The 22,117-nt window shown below is 41.7% G+C and overlaps 1 protein-coding gene across 3 annotated transcripts in view; it reads right to left on the bottom strand.

The window, feature by feature from the left end:
• The window catches only part of SEMA6B (semaphorin 6B), a 683,939-nt gene that overhangs the window by 578,822 nt on the left and 83,000 nt on the right, over positions 1–22,117 (bottom strand). For all 3 annotated transcript variants that reach the window (XM_069964532.1, XM_069964533.1, XM_069964531.1), the window contains exon 2: positions 20,445–20,575. In XM_069964532.1, coding sequence (XP_069820633.1) covers positions 20,445–20,553 — 109 coding nt within the window. In that variant the 5' untranslated portion in view covers positions 20,554–20,575. The remainder of the gene's footprint in view (positions 1–20,444; positions 20,576–22,117) is intronic.

Below are 22,117 nucleotides of genomic sequence, written 5' to 3'. Positions count from 1 at the left end.
ATTGAGTTAAAGGAGAAGTCCAGCAACATATTTTATTAAAGAATTGTATTACCCCCCCAAATCCCAAATATACACTTATTACGGGAAATGCTTATAAAGTGCTTTTTTCCCTGCACTTACTACTGCATCAAGGCATCACTTCCTGGATAAAATGGTGAGGTCACGACCCGACTCCCAGAGCTGTGCGGGCTGTTGCTACTGGAGGGACACTGAACATCCCTCTGCCATCATCCTCTCCAGTAGCCACAGCCTGCACAGCTCTGGGAGTCGGGTCGTGACATCACCATGTTATCCAGGAAGTGAAGCCTTGATGCAGTAGTAAGTGCAGGGAAAAAAGCACTTTATAAGCATTTCCCGTAATAAGTGTATATTGTGACTTGTATATTTTTTGAGGGGTAATACAATACTTTAATAAAAATTTTCACCAGACTTCTCCTTTAAAGGAGAAGTTGGGCCAAAAGTATTTTTTTATATATTACTTATGGAAAGTTAGACAAATTCCTAATGTACATTAACTATGGTAAATGCACATATACTGCTATTTCCCTTATTTTAGTAAATCACGGAGACTTTAAATCTCTGAAATACTGTGATGTTACGAATCAGGTGTAATTCCAATGAAGTGTCCAGCAGGGAGCGCACTATATATAGAAGTCAATGGTACTCATTGACTCATTGACTGCTGGACACTCTATGGAATCAATGGTTGTCTATGTAACAGGTCTGTATGCACACATATACACTGTACTACTCCCCATCATCTGCTCAAAGTATGAGGAGATGATGGGGGAGTAGTACCAGGGCCATCTCCATCACCAATCTGGCCCCCCTGCTGCCACCACATATGCTCTGTACTACTTGCCAATAATCTGCTCATACTATGAGCAGATGATGGGGAAGTAGTACCAGGGCTATCCCCATCACCGACGACGATGCCGCCCCTGCTGTCACTCATACGTTCAGCATGCCGGGCGGGTCAGCTGCTGTAATTGAAGCCCTGGTCTCAGGGAGGAAGTAGGCCCCGGTCTCAGGCCTACTTACTCCCTAAGACCAGGGCCTCAATTACAGCAACGGACCCGTCCGGACGCCCTGTTTCCACCACTGATGCCTGCCCCTGCTGTCACTGAATGCATACCTCAGCTCCTGCGTGCCGGGAGGGTCCGCTGCTGTAATTGAGGCCCCAGTCTCAGGGAGTAAGTAGGCCTGAAGCCGGGGCCTACTTCCTCCCTGAGACCAATTACAGCAATGGACAAGTGACAGCAGGGGCGGCATCGGTGGCGGTGATGGGGATAGCCCTGGTACTACTTTCCTATCATCTGCTCATAGTATGAGCAGATGATGGGGAAATAGTACCAGGGCATATGTGGCTCCAGGATCAGGTTGAAGTGCAGGGGCGGCATCAGCGGCAGCGGTGATGGGGATAGCCCTGGTACTATTTTCACCTCATGTGCTCATAGTATGAGCAGATGATGGGGAAGTAGTACAGAGCATATGTGGCGGCAGCAGGCAGGCCGGATTGGTGATGGGAATGGCCCTGGACAGCCATTGATTCCATAGAGTGTCCAGCAGGGGCGCACTATATACAGAAGTCAATTCTCTATATAGTGCACCCCCTGCTGGACACTCCATTGGAATTACACCTGATTTGTAACATCACGGTATTTCAGAGAATTTGAAGTCTCCATGATCTACTTCTGATTCCTGTAATAGTTAATATTTAATTAATAAAACAATGTTTCGTTCTAAAAAAGTGATTTTCGTTGTTCAATAGCTTAATTAAAACGAATCCATGCTTTTGCAATTAACCCCTTGCCTCCGCAGCCTGTTTTGGCCTTAATGACCAGGGACTATTTTGCAAATCTGACCTGTCTCTCTTTATGTCGTGATAACTCTGCGATGCTTTTGACTATCGCGGTTATTCTGAGATTGTTTTTTTCGTGACATATTCCTCTTTATGTTTGTGGTATACTTTGGTTGATACACTCAGTAGTTTTTTGTAAAAAAAAACACATTTGCGCAAAAATATGAAAATTTTACAATCCTTCATATTCAAAATTCTCTTTTTCTGAGAAAAATAGTTATGTCACGTAAACTTATTATTACTGCAACATCTACAAAATTTCTGCTTTATGGTGACGTCATTTGGTGAATGTCCTTTTACTTTTAAGGATGTTAGAGGGCTTTGAAATTTTGCAACGATTTTCCAAATTTTCAGGAAAATGTCAAATTCAGATTTTATTAGGGACCAGTCCCGTTCTGAAGTGGATTTGTGGGGCCTGTATGTTAGTTACCCCCATAAATCCCCTCACTGTAAAAACTACACCCCTCGAGGTATTTCATAAGTTTATATACCCTTTAGGTGTTTTGCAGAAATTTACGCAAGTTGGAGGTGAAATTTAATTTTTTTTTTTTTTTTTTGGCAGATATTCAATTTTAATCCATTTTTTCCTCTAACACAGCAAATACTAACTGAGAAATGGAACTGAGTATTTATTCCCCTTATTCCAATGTTTCTAGAAATCCCCCATATGTGACCGCAGTGCGTCACCTGACTCATCCACAGGCTGCAGACATGACAGAGACCTGGTGAATTTTGGGGCCTTTTTTTATTTCAGGTTTTTTTTTAACCATTGTACCATGTCACAGAGGCCTTGCAGTGCCAAAATATTTGTAAAGGACAAGTTGACGTTTCCATCGGTACCTATCGGGGGGACATGTAACACCCTGATAATTTTTTATAAAAATTTTTATGAGGTGGTACGAATAAAAAAAAAACACAATTTAGCAGCTGTTTTTCATAATTTTTTTTTGTACACCGTTTACTATACGTTACATATGACATGTTATTGTTATTCGTCAAGTCAGTACGATTACAGTGATATCCATGCTTTTGTTATAGTTTATGGCATTTATACTATAAAAACTGTTTGTGTCTTGCATATTGTAAGAGCAGTAATATTTTTATTTTTTTTCGCCAATGGAGTTATGTGAGGGCTTTTTTTTTGCTGCATAAACTGATGTTTTTAGTGGTACACATTTTGGGTCCATGGGACGCTTTGATAGCTTTTATCTATATTTTTTAGGGGGCGGGATTAACAAAAAAATGTCATTTTGGTTAGTTTTTTATTTATTTTTTGAATGCCGTTAATCAGGCGGTATAATTAATGTAACGGGTTAATAGAAGGGGTCATTACGGACGCGGCGATACCAAATATGTGTATCTTATTCATAGGGGATCATTTATAAAGGGGTATAGGGAATGTGTATATTTATTTCAATTATTTATTTATTAATTCATTTAATTAATTATGTACAGATGTAGCCAGGGTTAACATGATCCCTGACTCAACAATTGTGTCAGGGAGCTATGCTAAGTCAATTAGAGTGTCGAGTTAAATGCGTCATTGTGATCAAGTTAACCCTGGCTACATCTGTATTTGTGTGTGTTTTTTTTTACTTTTGCAGGTGCATATATAATGCATTACAAAACATAAGCTGTGCTGTAATGCATTATATAGTGAATGAGTGTCAGTGTGTGTACACAGGGAGGAACATGGCGGAGCTGGATTGGGGCGAGCGGGGGAGCTGGATCGGGGGGACAGGGGAGCTGAATCCGGGTGGGGGGACGGGGGAGCTGTGGATCGGGCCGGCAGGGGGACGGGGGAGCTGTGGATCGGGCCAGCAGGGGGACAGGGGGAGCTGGATCAGGGCCGGCGGGGAGGCGGGGGAGCTGGATCGGGCCCGGCAGGGGGGCTGGATCATGGCGGGTGACCAGGGGAGCTGGATCAGGCCGGCGGGGGGAGGATTGCAGGATTGCAGGAGGAGGCCATGTCCGTAGCCTCCTCCTGCCGCCTGATCGGCAGGAGACATCAGATCTCTCAATAGACGCTGCGGTCACAACGACCGCATCGTTTATGGGGTGAACTGTCCGGGCAGTGGCAGCAGGAGGTGGCTGTTTGACATAGCCTTCTCCTGCTGCCCGATCTCAGATAAGGACAGCGGGGGGAAGCAGAGAAGGCATGACATCCAGGGACGCCATGATGCGTTCTGGCACTGCTTTTCATGACGTCCCTGGACGTCATATTGGGGGAAGGGGATATACATACTGTTAATAAAAAAATAAATATATAAATAAGTATGTATTCATTTTAATTAAGCTATTGAACAACAAAAATAACTTTATTATAACGAAAATGTGTTTTATTCATTAAATATTAACTGCTACAGGAAGCTCTATTGTCGGCAATACCGATTGCCGGTAATACAGCTGAATGTAATAATTAATACTTTACTTCAATTGAAACATTCTTCTAATGATGCTATTTTTTTTACCACAGTAGCAACATTAGAAGAAACATTTAGATTTATATGTCTGCTCAGCTGATTGGCTCAGCGGACATATAAAGAGCCAGTCCCGTCACACTAAGCTTAGTGTGCCGGGGACCGGCGAAGAAAGAAGAGAGAAGACATCAGAGGTTGAGTAGAAAGCTCTCCCCCCCTGCACTACACCCATCCCAGCATGGAAGGGGGGTCACTTAACCCCTTTCTTGCTGGTATGGGTGCAGTCCAACATCAGTCTGGCCCCCAAAGGGGTTAAGTGGGGACCCTTACTTAACCCCCTGGGGGCCAGATTGTTAAGTATCGCACCCATAGGGTTAAGGGGGATGCAATGCATCCTCCTTTAACCCCTTGGGTGCCACACTGTAAGCAGCGATCTGTAAAAAAAGCTGCATACTGTAAGGTGCACTACACCGCTCACAATGATGGGTGTTGTGCTCCTGTTTGTGTGTTTTTTTGTGTGTTTCTCCCATTTTGTTTTGTTTTTCAGATATCGGTATCCTGTGGATTACGGCGAATTCGATGGAATACGTCGATGACCAGCGGTTGATTTTTTTTTTTTTTTCTAAAATGGTCAACAAGGGGTGTGGGGGTGTTTTTATTTGAATAACAAATATTTTTCAATTGTGTCATGTCTTTATTTCTTTACTATATAGACTTAGTAGTGGAAGCCGTCTAATAGACGGAATCCATTACTAAGTCAGGGCTTAGTGTTAGCCGTTATAAAATGGCTAACACCAAACCCCCCATTATTACCCCAGTACCCAATGCCACCAGGGGTACTGGGAAGAGCCGGGTGCCAGTGGTCCCAGAGCATCAAAATTGGCGCTCCTGGACTGGGCGGCAGCAGGCTGGTAATATTAATAAATTTAAAAAAAAAAACTGTAGGGTTCCCCCTATTTTCATAACCAGCCGGGTTAAAAAATAAGCAACGGCAGCCTAGTAACACCAGGGTGGGAAGGGCAATTGTTTTTGGCCCTCCCCAGTCTTAATATTACCAGCCTGCTGCCGCCCAGTCCAGGAGCGCCAATTTTGACGCTCCGGGACCACTGGCACCCGGCTCTTCCCAGTACCCCTGGTGGCATTGGGTACTGGGGAAATAATGGGGGGGTTAGTGTTAGCCATTTTATACCCGATAACACTAAGCCCTGACTTAGTAGTGGAAGCCGTCTAGACGGAATCCTTTACAAAGTCTATATAGTAAAGAAATAAAGACACAACACAAGTGAAAAATATTTGTTATTCAAATATAAAAAAAAAACACACCCCTTGTTGACCATTTTATTAAAAAGAAATCCCAACAACCGCTGGTCATCGACGTAGTCCATCGAATCCGATGTAATCCACAGGATACCGATATCTGGAAAACAAAAAGGGAGAAACAGGAGCACAACACCCATCATTGTGAGCGGACAGCTAAGCGGACATATAAATCTAAATGTTTCTTCTAATGTTGCTATTGTGATAAAAAAAAATAGCATCATTAGAAGAAACATTTGCTGTTTTAATTAAAGTAAACTGTTAATTAGTACATTCAGCTGTATTACCGGCAATAGGTACAGCCGTCAATAGAGTTTCCTGTAGTAGTTAATATTTAATTAATAAAACACATTTTCGTTCTAATAAAGTTATTTTCGTTGTTCAATAGCTTAATTACAATTACTGTAAATAAATAAATTTACATACATATTTATTTATTTATATATTTATTTTTTTATTAACAGTAAATTTAATTGCAAAAGCATGGATTTGTTTTAATTAAGCTATTGAACAACGAAAAAAAACTTTTTTAGAACAAAACTTTGTTTTATTAATTAAATATTAACTATTACAGGAATCGGCATTATTGCTGGGGATCGCTAACCCCGGTAATACCGATCCCTGTAATACTGCTTCCCTGCTTTCCCAGATGCATTCCAGAGGTGTTTGCATCACTTTCTAAAGATGTCTTGGACTTGGTAACCTATTTGTCAAATAGTCGAATATCGGGACCTATTAGAATCCAATCGAATCGAATATTTCACTATTCACTCATCTCTAGTAATAACATATTAAAAAATACTTTTGGCCGGAGTAGTCCTTTAAAGTGTCACTGTCTTTTATAAACTTTTGACATGTCTCTATGACATTGGTTTTGATTGTTTCGGGTCTGAACACTCATATCATGAGAAAGAGCTGGGAGAAGACCCAGCTAAGCGTGGTCCTCTCCCGTCTCCATGTCAGTGATGAATTGGGCTCATACTGTAGGTCTGTGGAGCCTGTATTGCAGAGGGAAACAAGAAATTTCTTCCAGCTTTCCAAAAAATTGTAATAAAAGCAATCTTTTAATTTATAAATGTTAAAAAGTTTACTCCCCTTGGGAGAACTGTACCAATGCATTTCACACTTCTAGTGCTTAATCATGGTGTATTAGGTAAGATGTACAACTAGTGATTTAAAAACATGTTACTCACCGCCCAACACCGCCCCAGTTCCGGTGACGTTTGATCACATGATTGTGTTATGTCACCTGCATGGAAGAAGGCGGTGAGAGGGCTCATATCAAAAGAAACAACCATATGTGCATGTTATTAATCAAAAAAGAAAAAAAGAAAAAAGGTTATCTATACTCATACATAATATTAATAGTAGACATAATTCTATTGTTCACTTGCGTATATAAACCATAATAATATATATGTTTGTGATAAATTACAGAGAAATCCTGTCCACGTCTTTCAATATACATAGTGGTACAACAGATCGTTTTTATAATTCAGACCATGTGGGAATCGAGTATTTAGCCTGAAGATACTTTCTGCTTCAAAGTGTAATAGCCTGTCTCTCCAGCTTCCCCCACGTATGGGTCCTTCCACTTTCTTGATGCCATAGAAGCAGAAATTCGTAACATCCCCCTCATGGTCATCTGAGAAATGTTTGGCAGCTCTGGAGGACTTTGAGAAACCCTTTTTTTGTGCTTCCGATAAATGTTCCCTTATCCGAGTTTTCAACTTACAGCTTATGCATCCCACGTATGAAAGATGGCATGCTGTACACTCAATGATGTATACAATGTATTCACTGTTGCAATTAATAAAGACCTTAATGCTGTGATTCTCTGTTTTGTTGCTATTGGTGCACTCCTTTGTCTTTTTTGCATATGCACATACTCCGCATCTATTTTGGCCGCACTTGAAAAAACCTTTTGGATTGCTTTGCGTTACCGCAGCTTCAGTGCTTTTCAGCATGCTGGGTGATAGCATATCTTTCAGGGAGCGACCTCGCCTCGATACACACCTGTATCCCTTGTCAATAGCTTGTTATAGGATTGCGTCTTGTCTTAGAATTGGCAGATTTTTTCTTAAGAGATTGACAATAGAGTAATATTCTGGAGAATACGGTGTGGAAAAGGTTATGATGGATTGTTGTGTGTTTTTATCTTCATTTTTACTCTTATTTTTTTCTCTTAAGAGGCCTGTCCTTTTGTTTTTAGTAATGTGGTATGCGCTTTTTAAAACTTTGTTTTTGTATCCACGTTCCTTTAACCCCTTAAGGTCCAAGCCAATTTTCGTTTTTGCGCTTTTGCTTTTTCCATTTTATGTTTAAAAGTCCATAGCGCTTGCATTTTTTCACCTAGAGACTTATATGAGTGCTTATTTTTTGCGAAACCAATTGTACTTTGCAATTACAGGCATAATTTTTCCATAAAATATGTTGTGAAACCGGAAAAAAATCATTTGCGCTGTCAAATTGAAAAAAAAACGAATTTGTTTTGATTTCGGGGAGATTTGCATTTACGCCGTTCGCCCTATGGTAAAACTGACTTGTTATGCATGTTCCTCAAGTCGTTACGATTACTATGATATATAACATGTATAACTTATATTGTATCGGATGGCCTGTAAAAAATTCAAACCATTGTTAACAAATATATGTCACTTAAAATCGCTCCATTCCCAGGCTTATAGCGCTTTTATCCTTTGGTCTATGGGGCTGTGTGAGGTGTCAGTTTTTTGCGCCATGATGCGTTCTTTCTACCGGTACCTTGATTGCGCATATACGACTTTTTGATCGCTTTTTATTACATTTTTTCTGGATTTGATGCGACCAAAAATGCGCAATTTTGCACTTTGGAATTTTTTTGCGCTTACGCCGTTTACCGTGCGAGATCAGGAATGTGATTAATTAATAGTTCGGGCGATTACGCGCGCGGCGATACTAAATATGTTTATTTATTTATTTATTAATTTATATTTATAAAATGGGAAAAGGGGGGTGATTTGGACTTTTATTAGGGGAGGGGATTTTTTATTAATAAAAACACTTTTTTACTTTTTTTTTTACATGGACTAGAAGCCCCCCTGGGGGGCTTGTATATACACAGCAATGATCTCTCATAGACATCAATGCTGTGTATATACACAGCAAAGATCCATGAGATCGGTCATAGATTACTATGGCCTGCTGCAGGCCATAGCAATCTATTGCCGAGCCGGGATCAGCGTCATTCCGACGCTGAGGCCCGGCACGGCCAGAAGAACGGATCTCCCCCCCGCGATCGCATCGTGGGGGGGAGATCCGACCCACTAGACACCAGGGATGTGATGTCTAAAGCCCTTCAATGCAGCTGTCAGGTTTGACAGCTGCATTGAAGTGCTTAATTAGCCGGCGCGGCAACGGGACCCGCGCCGGCTAACAGAGGCACTGCCCGGCTGCACGTGTCAGCCGGGATCAGCGCCGTTCAGAGCGGGGTCCCGGCGGGACCCCGCTCTGAACACCCCCCGCGGCGACAAATGATGTTGTCATGGCCGATTCATTAAATAAGTTCAAGGGAGGCCTGGATGCTTTTCTTGAACAATATAGTATTACAAGTTATGTGAATTAGATTTCCCGTTATACGTTGATCCAGGGATTGTTCTGGTTGCCATTGGAGTCGGGAGGGAGTTTTCTCCCTGTGGTGGGGCAATTGTCGTCTGCCTCATAGGGGTTTTTGCCTTCCCTGGATCAACACAGTAGGATTTCCCTAGGTTGAACCTGATGGACTCTTGTCTTCTTTCAACCTTATTTACTATGTTACTATGTATTTTACAGTCTTCTGTGTCAGAGCAAGTTCTGATTACTCTTGTGTACTCTCCTACCGGGATCGCTCTGATAGTGTGTGCAGGGTGATCACTATCAGCCGATAGTATAGTGTTGCCATCGGTAGGTTTTCGATACAAAGAGGTTTGTACCTGTGATGTTTCGCTGCAACCTTTTAAACAAATATCCAGGAAAGCCACCTGATCCTGCTGCCAGTTATGGGTAAATGAAAGGTTATTATTATTACAGTTGAGGTATTTTCCAAAATCTTCTGCTTCTTCCTTGCTTCCCCTCCAGACCAGCAGCAAATCATCTATGAATCTCCCATACCATCTAATTAGATGGTGATGGGGATTCTCAGTGCTGAAAATGTACCTTTCTTCCCACCGGGCCATATACAGCCCTGCTAAAGTGGGGGAGAACTTAGCCCCCATCGGGCCTCCCCTTTTCTGTAAAAAGAAATCACCCTGAAACAAAAAAAAAGTTATGTTTCAATAAGTGACTTGCAAGATGTATTCACGTAATTCATAACTGTAGGGGCTATATCTGTACAGATGGTGTGCAAGGGCTGTAATGGCCTGGTCATGGGGAATGGATGGATACAAGGCAGTGATGTCACAGCTTAACCAGCTGCTTTCTTTAGTCCATTTTAAATTTTGGAAGATATTCAATACAGCACCACTATCCTTTAAATACCCTGGTACTCTTTTTGCTAGTGGCTGTAAAAGTTCATCGAGCCATTTGCACAGCCTTTCATTTAGGGATCCCACTCCGGCAATAATAGGGCGCAAAGGATGGGGGATTAAAGCCTTATGTATTTTTGGTAATCCATTTATTGTTGGAGTGATGGGGTTTTCCGGTATCAGGTAATCTTTCTGTTTTTCATTGATGATACCCAAATCCACTCCATCTTGCACTAGACTTCTTAATTTTTCCTGAAAAGTTGGAGTGGGGTCCTGTGACAATCTGTGGTAAGTGTTCTCGTCACTCAGTATTCCATAGATGGACTGGCAGTACATTTCAGTATCTAAAACTACGATTTTTCCACCCTTGTCTGCCATTTTTATAGTTATATTATGGTTTGTTTGCAGTTCTTTTATGGCGGCATTTTCCTTTAGTATAATATTGTAGTTTTTGTTGGGCTGTTTTTTAACTGTTGTATAATTTTGTTAAGTCCCTCTCCATGCTGTACTGAAACTGGTCCAGAGCCTCAACTCCGGATTTTAGAGGGTAATAGGCTGCATTGGACGTGGAAACATTTGTATTGTGAACATATTCAGGCAGACCTCCTTGTCCCTCATATTCCAGATCTTTAATTTGTAATTGGTCCATGGGATCACTGAATAATAAGTCACTAAACTCATTGTATAGTTTGTTCCAGTTGTTGTTCACAAGCTTATAAACTTAATTGTCAAACATGAAAAAATTTAATTGGAAAAAATCAAAACGGAGCTTGAAGAAACAAAAAAACTCCCTACAAACTTACAATGATACTCCGGAATACAATGATTTAAGCATTAAAACACAACAAAAAATGAAGGAGCTGGAGGATTACATTCTGTCAGTAAAGAAAAGTAGGTTCAAAGGGATAACATGGATTACACACTAAATCAGGTGTACACCTGGAAAAACCATTGCCCAAACAGACCAAAATCTATCTTAAAAAAGGACTATAAGATAAAATCAAAAGAAGGGAATCATGTTAGTTTTTCATTAGTGGAAACCACGGACTCTTCGGACCATGATGATTATCTATCGGACAACAGCAGTGAACAAACAAATACACAAACAGCCAAAAAATCAAAAATGAAAAAGAACTATGATTACCAGAAAAAGGGAAAAAACAAAACGGAGGGTGCACAGGAGGATTTGAGTGAAGACACGGACACACCACAACATGTGCCAAAAAACGCATCAGGCGTGCGGGGAAAAAACACCCAAAACATAAAACGCAACAAGACAAAATAAACGGATTTAACATAGAGGGAGGAGAAGAAGAAAGTGCATTTAAAAATATTGTTAATTTATCTTCCATAACTCTAACTTGTGACCAACAGAAAATTTTAAGCAGAGGTTTAAACTTTGTCCCCACCCAACATTTTAATTTATTTCACACGTTAATGGACGTTAATCGTTTTTCACGTTTATTAACCCTAAAAAGACATTTTTTTTCAACAGGAACAACAAGATCTAAACACTAATATTGTGAACAACAACTGGGACGAACTATACAATGAGTTTAGTGACTTATTATTTACTGATCAAATGGACCTATTACAAATTAAAGATCTGGAATATGATGAACAAGGAGGTCTGCCTGAATATGTTCACAATACAAATGTTTCTACGTCCAATGCAGCCTATTACCCTCTAAAATCCAGAGTTGAGGCTCTGGACCAGTTCCAGTACAGCATGGAGAGGGACTTAACAAAATTATACAACACAGTTAAAGAACAACCCAACAAAAACTACAATATTACACTAAAGGAAAATGCCGCCATAAAAGAACTGCAAACAAACCATAATATAACTATAAAAATGACGGACAAGGGTGGAAAAATTGTAGTTTTAGATACTGAAGTGTACCGTCAGTCCATCTATGGAATACTGACTGATGAGAACACTTACAATACCACAGATTGTCACAGGACCCCACTCCAACTTTTCAGGAAAAATCAAGAAGTCTAGTGCAAGATGGAGTGGATTTGGGTATCATCAATGAAAAACAGAGAGATTACCTGATATCGGAAAACCCCATCACTCCAACAATATACGGATTACCAAAAATACATATGGGGTTATTCCCCCCCTTCTTTGCGCCCCATTATTGCCAGAGTGGGATCCATAAATGAAAGCCTGTGCAAATGGCTCGATGGACTTTTACAGCCACTAGCAAAAAGAGTACCAGGGTACTTAAAGGATAGTGGTGCTGTATTGAATATCTTCCAAAATTTAGAATTTTGAATTGAAAGAAAGCAGCTGGTTAAGCTGTGACGTCACTGCCTTGTATCCATCCATTCCCCATGACCAGGCCATTACAGCCCTTGCACACCATCTGTACAGATATAGCCCCTACAGTTATGAATTACGTGAATACATCTTGCAAGTCACTTATTGAAACATAACTTTTTTTTGTTTCAGGGTGATTTCTTTTTACAGAAAAGGGGAGGCCCGATGGGGGCTAAGTTCTCCCCACTTTAGCAGGGCTGTATATGGCCTGGTGGGAAGAAAAGTACATTTCCAGCACTGAGAATCCCCATCACCATCTAATTAGATGGTATGGGAGATTCATAGATGATTTGCTGCTGGTCTGGAGGGGAAGCAAGGAAGAAGCAGAAGATTTTGGAAAATACCTCAACTGTAATAATAATAACCTTTCATTTACCCATAACTGGCAGCAGGATCAGGTGGCTTTCCTGGATATTTGTTTAAAAGGTTGCAGCAAAACATCACAGGTACACACCTCTTTGTATCGAAAACCTACCGATGGCAACACCATACTATCAGCTGATAGTGATCACCCTGCACACACTATCAGAGCGATCCCGGTAGGAGAGTACACAAGAGTAATCAGAACTTGCTCTGACACAGAAGACTGTGAAATACAATTACAAAAAACACCAATCCGCTTAACCCCTTAAGGACAGAGCCTGAAATGGCCTTAATGACAGAGACAAATTTTATGAATATGACCAGTGTCACTTTATTCATTAATAACTTCGGGATGCTTTTACCTATTCGGCTGATTCTGAGATTGTTTTCTCGTGACATATTGTACTTTACATTTCTGGTAAATTGGAGTCGATAATCATAACAAATCTTTATGAAAAAAACCCAAATAATGTGAAAAAATGTGAAAAACTGCATTTTTTCCAACTTTGAAACTTTTTTGCGTATACAGAAAGTGGTTATACCACATAAATTATATATTAAATAGCATTAGCAACATGTCTACTTTATGTTGGCGGCATTTATTAAACGATCTTTAATTTTTTTTAGACAATAGGAAGCTTAAAACATTAGCAGCAAATTTCCAAATTTTCAGTAAAATTTCAAAATCAGATATTTTTAGGGACCTGTTCAGGTTTAAAGTGTATTTGAGGGGCCTGTATGTTAGAAAGCCCCACAAAGCACCCCATTTCAGAAACTGCACCCCCCACACTCTGCAAAAGCATATCCATAAAGTGTTTTAACCCTTTAGGGGAGTCACAGAAATAAAAGCTAAGTGTGTAAGAAATTTGAAAATTTTAATTTTCTGTGCAGAGATTTTATTGTAATCCAATATTTTTCATAATTATAAACCTATTACCAGAGAAATGCACCCCAATAATTATTGCCCCGTTTCTGCAGTTTATAGAAATACCTCATATGTGGCCCTATTGCGCTATTTGACGCAACCACAAGCCACAGATACAAAGGAGCGCCTAGTGAATTTCAACGCCTCCGTTATATTTGGTCATTTCTGACTGTACCACTTCAGGTTGGCAGAGGCTCTGGGGTGCCAAAACCTAAAAAACACCCCTAAAGGGACACCATTTAGAAAACTACACCCCTCAAGGAATGTAACAAGGGGTGCGGTGAGCATTTGGACCCCACAGGTGCTTCACAGATTTTCCGAACAATATGGCGTAAAAAAAGAAAAATGTATTTTTTACACTAAAACGTTGTTCTAGCCTTCAATTTTTCATTTTCTTAAAGGGATAAGAGGAAAAAAAAGACACAAAATGTGTAGCGCAGTTTCTCCCGAGTACGGAAATACCCCACATGTGGCGATAAAGTGCCAAGGGGGCGCAGGACGATCCTCCAAAGGGAAGGAGCGCCAATTGGCTTTTGGAAGCTGAATTTCACTGGAAAGGATTTCAAGGGCCATGTCGCATTTACAGAGCCCTCGTGCTGCCAAGACACTGGAAACCCCCCACAAGTGACCCCATTCTGGAAACTACACCCCTCAAGGAATCTAACAAGGGGCACAGTGAGCATATGGACCCCACTGGTGACGGGCACAAATGTGGAACAATGTGACGTAAAAGTAAAAAATTTCATTTTTTCACTTTCATGGCACAAATGTGCCCATCATCAAGGGGTCCATATCCTCACTGCACCCCTTGTTAGATTCCTTGAGGGGTGCAGTTTCCAGAATGGGGTCAATTGAGGGGGGTTTCCAGTGTTTTGGCAGCACGAGGGCTCTGTAAATGCGACATGGCGTTCATCATCCATTCTAGCCAAATCCAACCTCCAAAATCCAAATGGCGCTCCTTCCCTTTGGAGGCTTGCCCTGCGCCAACATGGCGCTTTATGTCCACATGTGGGGTATTTACGGACTCGGGGGAAATTGCTCTACACATATTGTGTGTTTTTTCTCTTTTAACCCCTTGGGAAAATGATAAATTCAAGGCTAAACCAACATTATAGTGTAAAAAATGTAATATTTAATTTTCACGCCACATTGTTCCACATTTGTGCCCGTCACCAGTGGGGTCCATATGCTCACTACACCCCTTGTTACATTCCTTGAGGGGTGTAGTTTCCATAATGGGGTCACTTGTGGGGGGGTTCAACTGTCTTGGCAACACAGAGGCCTTTTGAATGCAACATGGCCCCTTAAAATCCATTCCATCCAAATCCAGCCTTCAAAAACGAAATGGCGCTCCTTCCCTTTGGAGGCTTACCCTGCACCCGAATGGCGCTTTATGTACACAAGTGGGGTATTTCCGTACTCAGGGGAAATTGCTCTACACATTTAGTGTTTTTTTTTATCTTTTAGCCCCTTGTGAAAATGAAAAAATCATGACAAGATTAATGATTTAGAGTAAAAATTTTACAAAAATTACACTAAATGTTGGTCTAGCCTTGATTTTTTCCATTTCCACAAGGGGTTAAAAAAGAAAATTAACACAAAACGTGTAGGGTAGTTTCCCCTGATTACGAAAATACCCCATATGTGGGCATAATGTGCCATATGGGCACAGGGCAAGCCACCAAAGGGATAGAGCGCCATTTAGAGGCTGGAATGGAGGATGGAGGCCATGTCGCAATTACAAAGCTCCTGTGCTGCCAGGTCAGTAGATACCCCCGACAAGTGACCCCATTCTGGAAACTACACCCCATAAGGAATCTAACAAGGGGTGCAGTGAGCATATGGACCCCACTGGTGACAGGCACTTACGTAGAACATGTGCCGAGAAAATAAAAAATACCATTTTTTTCATTTTCACGTCCCAAATGTGGCCGTCACCAGGGGGCCATATCCCCGCTGCCCCCCTTGTTAGATTCCTTATGGGGTGTAGTTTCCAGAATGGGGTCACTTGTGGGGGGTTTCTACTGTCCTGGCCGCACAGAGGCTTTGTAATTGCATCATGGCATCCTCTAATGGGAATGGCGGCCATACCTATTTAGCTGGGAAAAAGGGACAATTCTAATTTATTTGGGGGTATTAGGCCAATTATTAGTTTATAAGGTTGGAAATGACAGGTGTCCATCAAATTCAACCTGTGTTGATCCAGAGGAAGGCAAAAAACCCTCGTGAGGCAGACGACAGTAGCCTCATCACTGGGAAAAATTCCTTCCCGACTCCATAATGGCGATCAGAATAATCCCTGGATCAACGTGACCCCTGAAATAGGAATAAGGGACGGAATTTAGATAATGTAGAACCCCAATGACGTGTGGTGCGCCTTGGAGCGATCCAATATGCAGAGGCCGGGGTGATCAGGACAGGCGTCACACTGGAAATGGTGTCCTTCCTGATCCCCCTGTTACACCACACTCTGCACTTCTTCTGGGGTCTCCCGTTCTCCAGTGTGGGGGACGTCACCTGGAGAATGTTGTCCTGGTGCGATACGGGGTCCTTCATATCCAGAAGCGCTGGGTCCGCTCCATGGCTGCTAAATATTAGGGCGCTATTACTACTTCTGATATGTTCGGATCGTGCCGCAAGCTACAGGGCAGCGAGGGACTGGAAGAGGGGGCGCTGGTATAAAAGTTATCCCCGTACAGGTGGTGACCTTTATCCAGCAGTGGGAAGATCAGTTCCCGGACGATCTTCCCACTTGTTCCGAGGATGGGAGGGGAGGGGGCATCTGGGGCTGGATTCGGGTGTCCCTTCCTTCATACACTCTAAGGGTACGTGCACACTGCGGAATTGCGACAGATAACCCATCGTGCATTCCGCAGTTGGCACCCGCCGGCGGACTGATGCAGGCGCACGTCTCCGTCCGTGTCATAGACTCCATTCTATGCACAGGCGGATTCCGCTCTCCGTCCAACGTGTTCATTCTTTGGATGGACGACGGAATCCGCCCGTGCATAACATGGAGTCTATGACACGGGTGGAGACGCGCGCCTCCATCAGTCCGCCGGCGGGTGCCAGCTGCGGAATGCACAAAGGGTTATCCTTCGCCATTCCGCAGTGTGCACGTACCCTAAATCTGTAAGTGTACCCTGAGGTACGCTCACACAGTTTGTAGAATTTCACACCATACCGTGATCTCTTATTGGGACGGTACTGGCGGAAAAGACGTGTCTAGGGGGGCAGCGTACGCTACGCTACCCCCAGATACGTCATTTGATGATGAGGATGAGGATGAATGGAGGAAAGAACGATCCCCCCCATTCATCCTCACTGGCTGTTTCGGTGTCGGAGGCAATAATAACGTATCCCTCTGACACCGAAAACACCCTGGGGGCCATCTTTATATGGGGACTAGTATATGGGGTATGTAGTGGTGTAGTGTCAAACTTTATTCAATGTAGTGTGGTGTAATGTAGTGTTTTTTACGTGTTTTTTTTACAGTAAGTATAAAAAAAACCTACGCCAACAAAGGAGTTGCTGATAAATGCCGTACTTATGTGCGGCACTTATAAGCAGACCGTGGCAGTAGAATATAGAAAAAAAACACCCTACGCCAAAAAGGAGGAGTTGCTGATTAGCAGCGCACTTTCGTGCGATGCTGATCAACACTCAGCGGCGATAGGGTGCGGAAAATAGAAAAAAAAAAATTTGGGAAAAAAAAATATTTTTTTTTATATTCTGAATATCCCTGTAGCTGCTGATAAGTGTATTACACATATCAGCCGCTAGGGGGCAGCAGAGCGCAAAATCCGGAAAATGACGAGGCTGGAGCAGAAAATAGCCGAGAGAAGACGACGAGGACCGCCGGAAAGACCCGAAGACCGAACGGAATGACGGAGGACGCCGCGAACCCGGAAGCTGCCGATCAGGAGCCCGGGACAGGTGAGTAATGTACAAATACCTGCTCTGGACCCCTCCGCTACCTAGCTGAGGGGTCCAGGGCAGGTATTTACTATTTTGTGGGACTCTGATCGCCGTGCCACCGGCCCGATCGCCGTGAACGGCCGGCCGGCCGTTCACGGCGATCGGGCCGGTGGCACGGCGATCAACATTACTTTTTACAGTAATGGCGGTCGGTGCCGTCCTCGGACAGCACCGACCGCCATTTTTTTCCGGGTCATCGGGTCACCGATGACCCGGAAAGGTTCCGATCGCCGCTATTGGCTGATCTGAATTGATCAGCCTATAGCAGCGATCGTAAGCACGGGGGGTGTTAACCACCCCCCGTGCCGAGAAGCTATGATGGCCTGCTATGATTTATAGCAGGCCATCTTCCCCGACCGCTGTGTGTGAACACGCAGCGATCGGGGAAACATCGGGCGTAAATTTACGCCCTGATGCGCTAAGTACCAGGGCGCCAGGGCGTAAGTTTACGCCCGATGTCGTTAAGGGGTTAAAGGAATGGGGATACAAAAACAAAGTTTTAAAAAGCGCATACCACATTACTAAAAACAAAAGAAGGACAGACCTCTTAAGAGAAAAAAATAAGAGTAAAAATGAAGATAAAAACACACAACAATCCATCATAACCGTTTCCACACCGTATTCTCCAGAATATTACTCTATTGTCAATCTCATAAGAAAAAATCAGCCAATTCAAGACAAGATGCAATCCTATCACAAGCTATTGAGAAGGGATACAGGTGTGTATCGAGGCGAGGTCGCTCCCTGAAAGATATGCTATCACCCAGCATGCTGAAAAGCACTGAAGCAGCGGTAACGCAAAGCAATCCAAAAGGTTTTTTCAAGTGCGGCCAAAAATAGATGCGGGGTATGTGCATATGCAATAAAAGACAAAGGAGTGCACCAATAGCAACAAAACAGAGAATCACAGCATTAAGGACTTTATTAATTGCAACAGTGAATATGTTGTATACAGCATACCATCTTTCATACGTGGGATGCATAAGCCGTAAGATGAAAACTCGGATAAGGTAACATTTATCGGAATCACAAAAAAAGGGTTTCTCGAAGTCCTCCGGAGCTGCCAAACATTTCTCAGATGTACATGAGGGGGATGTTACGAATTTCTGCTTCTATGGCATCAAGAAAGTGGAAGGACCCATACCAAAACCAGGAGTGGATTAAAAACACAGAAAGGCTCTGTTCACACAATGTTGAAATTGAGTGGATGGCCGCCATTTAATGGCAAATATTTGCTGTTATTTTAAAACAAATATTGAAATAATAGCAGTTATTTACTGTTATATGGCAGCCATCCACTCAATTTCAACATTGTGTGGACAGAGCCTTTCTGTGTTTTTAATCCACTCCTGGTTTTGGTTGCAATATGAGGACCACATTACTGACTGAAATATACGTAGTGTGAACGCAGCCTGAAGCAGAAAGTATCTTCAGGCTAAATACTCGATTCCCACATGGTCTGAATTATAAAAACGATCTGTTGTACCACTATGTATATTGAAAGATGTGGACAGGATTTCTCTGTATTTTATCACAAACATATATATTATTATGGTTTATATACGCAAGTGAACAATAGAATTATGTCTACTATTAATATTATGTATGAGTATATATAACCTTTTTTCTTTTTTTTCTTTTTTGATTAATAATATGCATATATGGTTGTTTCTTTTGATATGGGCCCTCCCATCGCCTTCTTCCATTAAGGTGACATAACACAATCATGTGATCAAACGTCACCGGAACTGGGGCGGTGTTGGGCGGTGAGTAACATGCTTTTAAATCACTAGTTGTACATCTTACCGAATACACCATGATTAAGCACTAGAAGAGTGAAACGTGTTGGTACGGTTCTCCCAAGGGGAGTAAAACTTTTTAACATTTATGAATTAAAAGATTGCTTTTACTACAATTTTTTGGAGTGCTGGAAGAAATTTGTTGTTTCCCTCTGCATTATTGGCACCACAACGCTGAGCCAATGTCTCGTTCATCCGTGCACCCTCCCTCTCAAAAGACTCAAGTCCATGAATATATGAAAAAGAAAAAAAGGTGAGCTGACTACGAAACTATTTTTGTTTGTACCTATGGAGCCTGACTCTTTTTATTTTTTTTCTCTTTTTTTGCTGCGGCGCAGTCCTTTCACACCTTATTCTTCCAATCGGTACAGATCTGAACACTCAGACCTGGACTGATAAACGCTTTTGACATGTCTCTTTGTGTCACAAGTTTTTACAAACAACACTGACACTTGAAAGTTAAACTCCAACGGAAAAAACAACAACTTTCAAATCCACTGGTGTATGAAAATTACATTGAGTTATATTAAGTCATTTACTAATATTAAAAAATGTCAACCCTTCCAGTACTTATCAGCTCCTGTATGTCCTGCAGGAAGTGGTGTTTTCTTTCCAGTCTTACACAGTTGTCTCTGCTGCCAACTCTGTCCATGTCAGGAACTGTCCAGAGCAGGAGAGTTTTTTATGGGGATTTGGTACTGCTCTGGACAGTTCCTGACATAGACAGAGGTGGCAGCGGAAAGCACTGTGTCAGACTAGAAAGGATACACCATTTCCGGCAGGACATACAGCAGCTGATATATAATAATAATAACAATGATGATGATGATGATAATAATAATAATTATTATTATTATTATAAATCTATATAACTTTGACACCAGTTGATTTAAAAGAAAAGAAAATAGCTGAATTTCCCTTTTTTAAAAAGTTAAATGGGATGAAAACATAAATACATTTAATTTGTGACTTACCTTCGACCCCAACTGTAAAGATAGGTTCTGCCTCTTCTGGAAATGAAGTAACCCCAACACTTCTTGTTATCACAAAAAAAAACCACAGAAGCCCAGCGTGGAGGAGCATGGTATATAAACCAAATCAAATTCTATAAAAACAAATGAAAAATATATATTTTTTAAATATATGGCAATAACTTAAAAAAAAATAAAAAATTATATATATATATATATATATATATATATAGCAATATTTAGGATAACGGCCAAGATTTACTGACATTGTGTGATTCCTAAGGTCCTCATACACCTAATGGTGCATTTACACAGAGAGATTTATCTGACAGATTTTTGAAGCCAAAGCCAGGAACAGAATATAAACAGAGAACAGGTCATAAAGGAAAGACTGAGATTTCTCCTGTTTTCACATCCATTCCTGGCTTTCGCTTTCAAAAATCTGTCAGAGACATCTCTCTGTGTAAACACACTATTAGACGTTGATTGGCTGAACCTGCAGCTCCTGTTTACACAAGGACATGCGCAGTCAATAAACAATGATTTTTAGGACAGCACAAAAGATGCATTCAGCTAATGAGTGGGCATTCTCCTGATCCTTGGCTGATCGATGGCCATTTTGGCAAGCCACAATCCCTTGGCCAAAACCATGTCCAGTTTCTTAGAAAAACTTTATAAAACACATAATATATGTGGCGCATAGTATCAACTGAAAGGTACCATGTCTTCTTGTCCTAACAGCTATCTAAAAGTGTCAACTGTTTGGAAAGGGAATTACAGCTGGCAGATTCTCTATAAATCTGAGCCAATAAATCTATTTAACGCATTTTATAGTACACTGGCTGCAGCAAACATATTGGGAAAACCCACAAATTACATCTACAGGAGCTTTTAGACAATTTTTGTATTTGTGATTTTGTTTTCATAGCGCTTACATTTTTTCACCTACAGACCCTTATAAGTTCTTAATGACATGCTTAATGTAAATGACATACATAATTTTTCCATAAAATATGCTGAATTGATTATGCGAAACGGGAAAAAATTTTTTTTGCAAAATTGAAATTGCGGCAGTTGGTCATTACGCATTCCGTCCTGTGATGAAACTGACATTATATCTATATTTCTTAAGTTCCTCAACTACATATAGTTACATAGTTATTTGGGTTGAAAAAACGACAAGAGTCCATCAAGTTACAGATTTCTACATTTTGAGCAATCGTCTTTACCATTATAAGGCCGCTGTGAATGTCACTGTCAAGGGGCCGGTACCAAATTCGCTCCTAAGGGGCCAGTACCAAAGTCTCTCTTAAAGAGAATGTACCAATATTGAGATATACACACCATTCTGTCGGTGCTGCTGTGTACAATCACGTACTGTGGAGCTTTTTTTCATTCGGTTCCTCGGTTGCCGTGATGTTTACCGCTACACCGGTATGCTAATGAGCTGCGGTAAAGCACTGGAGGTCAGCTCAGCGCCTGCAATTCATACTTCTCTCCTCCCCCCCTCCATGACGCACGCCTCCTCCTGCTGTGCAGGCTAATACCCCGCTCTATGTTCTGGTGTAGAAGAATTGTGCATAAGTGTGGAGAACTGCTGCTGGCCGGCCAAATCACCACACACCACCAATGAATTAATAAATACTATGCGGAATCAGCTGGCCCACCCTTCAGCT

The sequence above is a fragment of the Dendropsophus ebraccatus genome, chromosome 3 (assembly GCF_027789765.1).
Source record: "Dendropsophus ebraccatus isolate aDenEbr1 chromosome 3, aDenEbr1.pat, whole genome shotgun sequence".
In the NCBI taxonomy this organism is placed as follows: domain Eukaryota; kingdom Metazoa; phylum Chordata; class Amphibia; order Anura; family Hylidae; genus Dendropsophus; species Dendropsophus ebraccatus.
The sequence above is the reverse complement of the archived record's forward strand: the minus strand, read 5'-3'. Positions and strand labels throughout refer to the sequence as shown.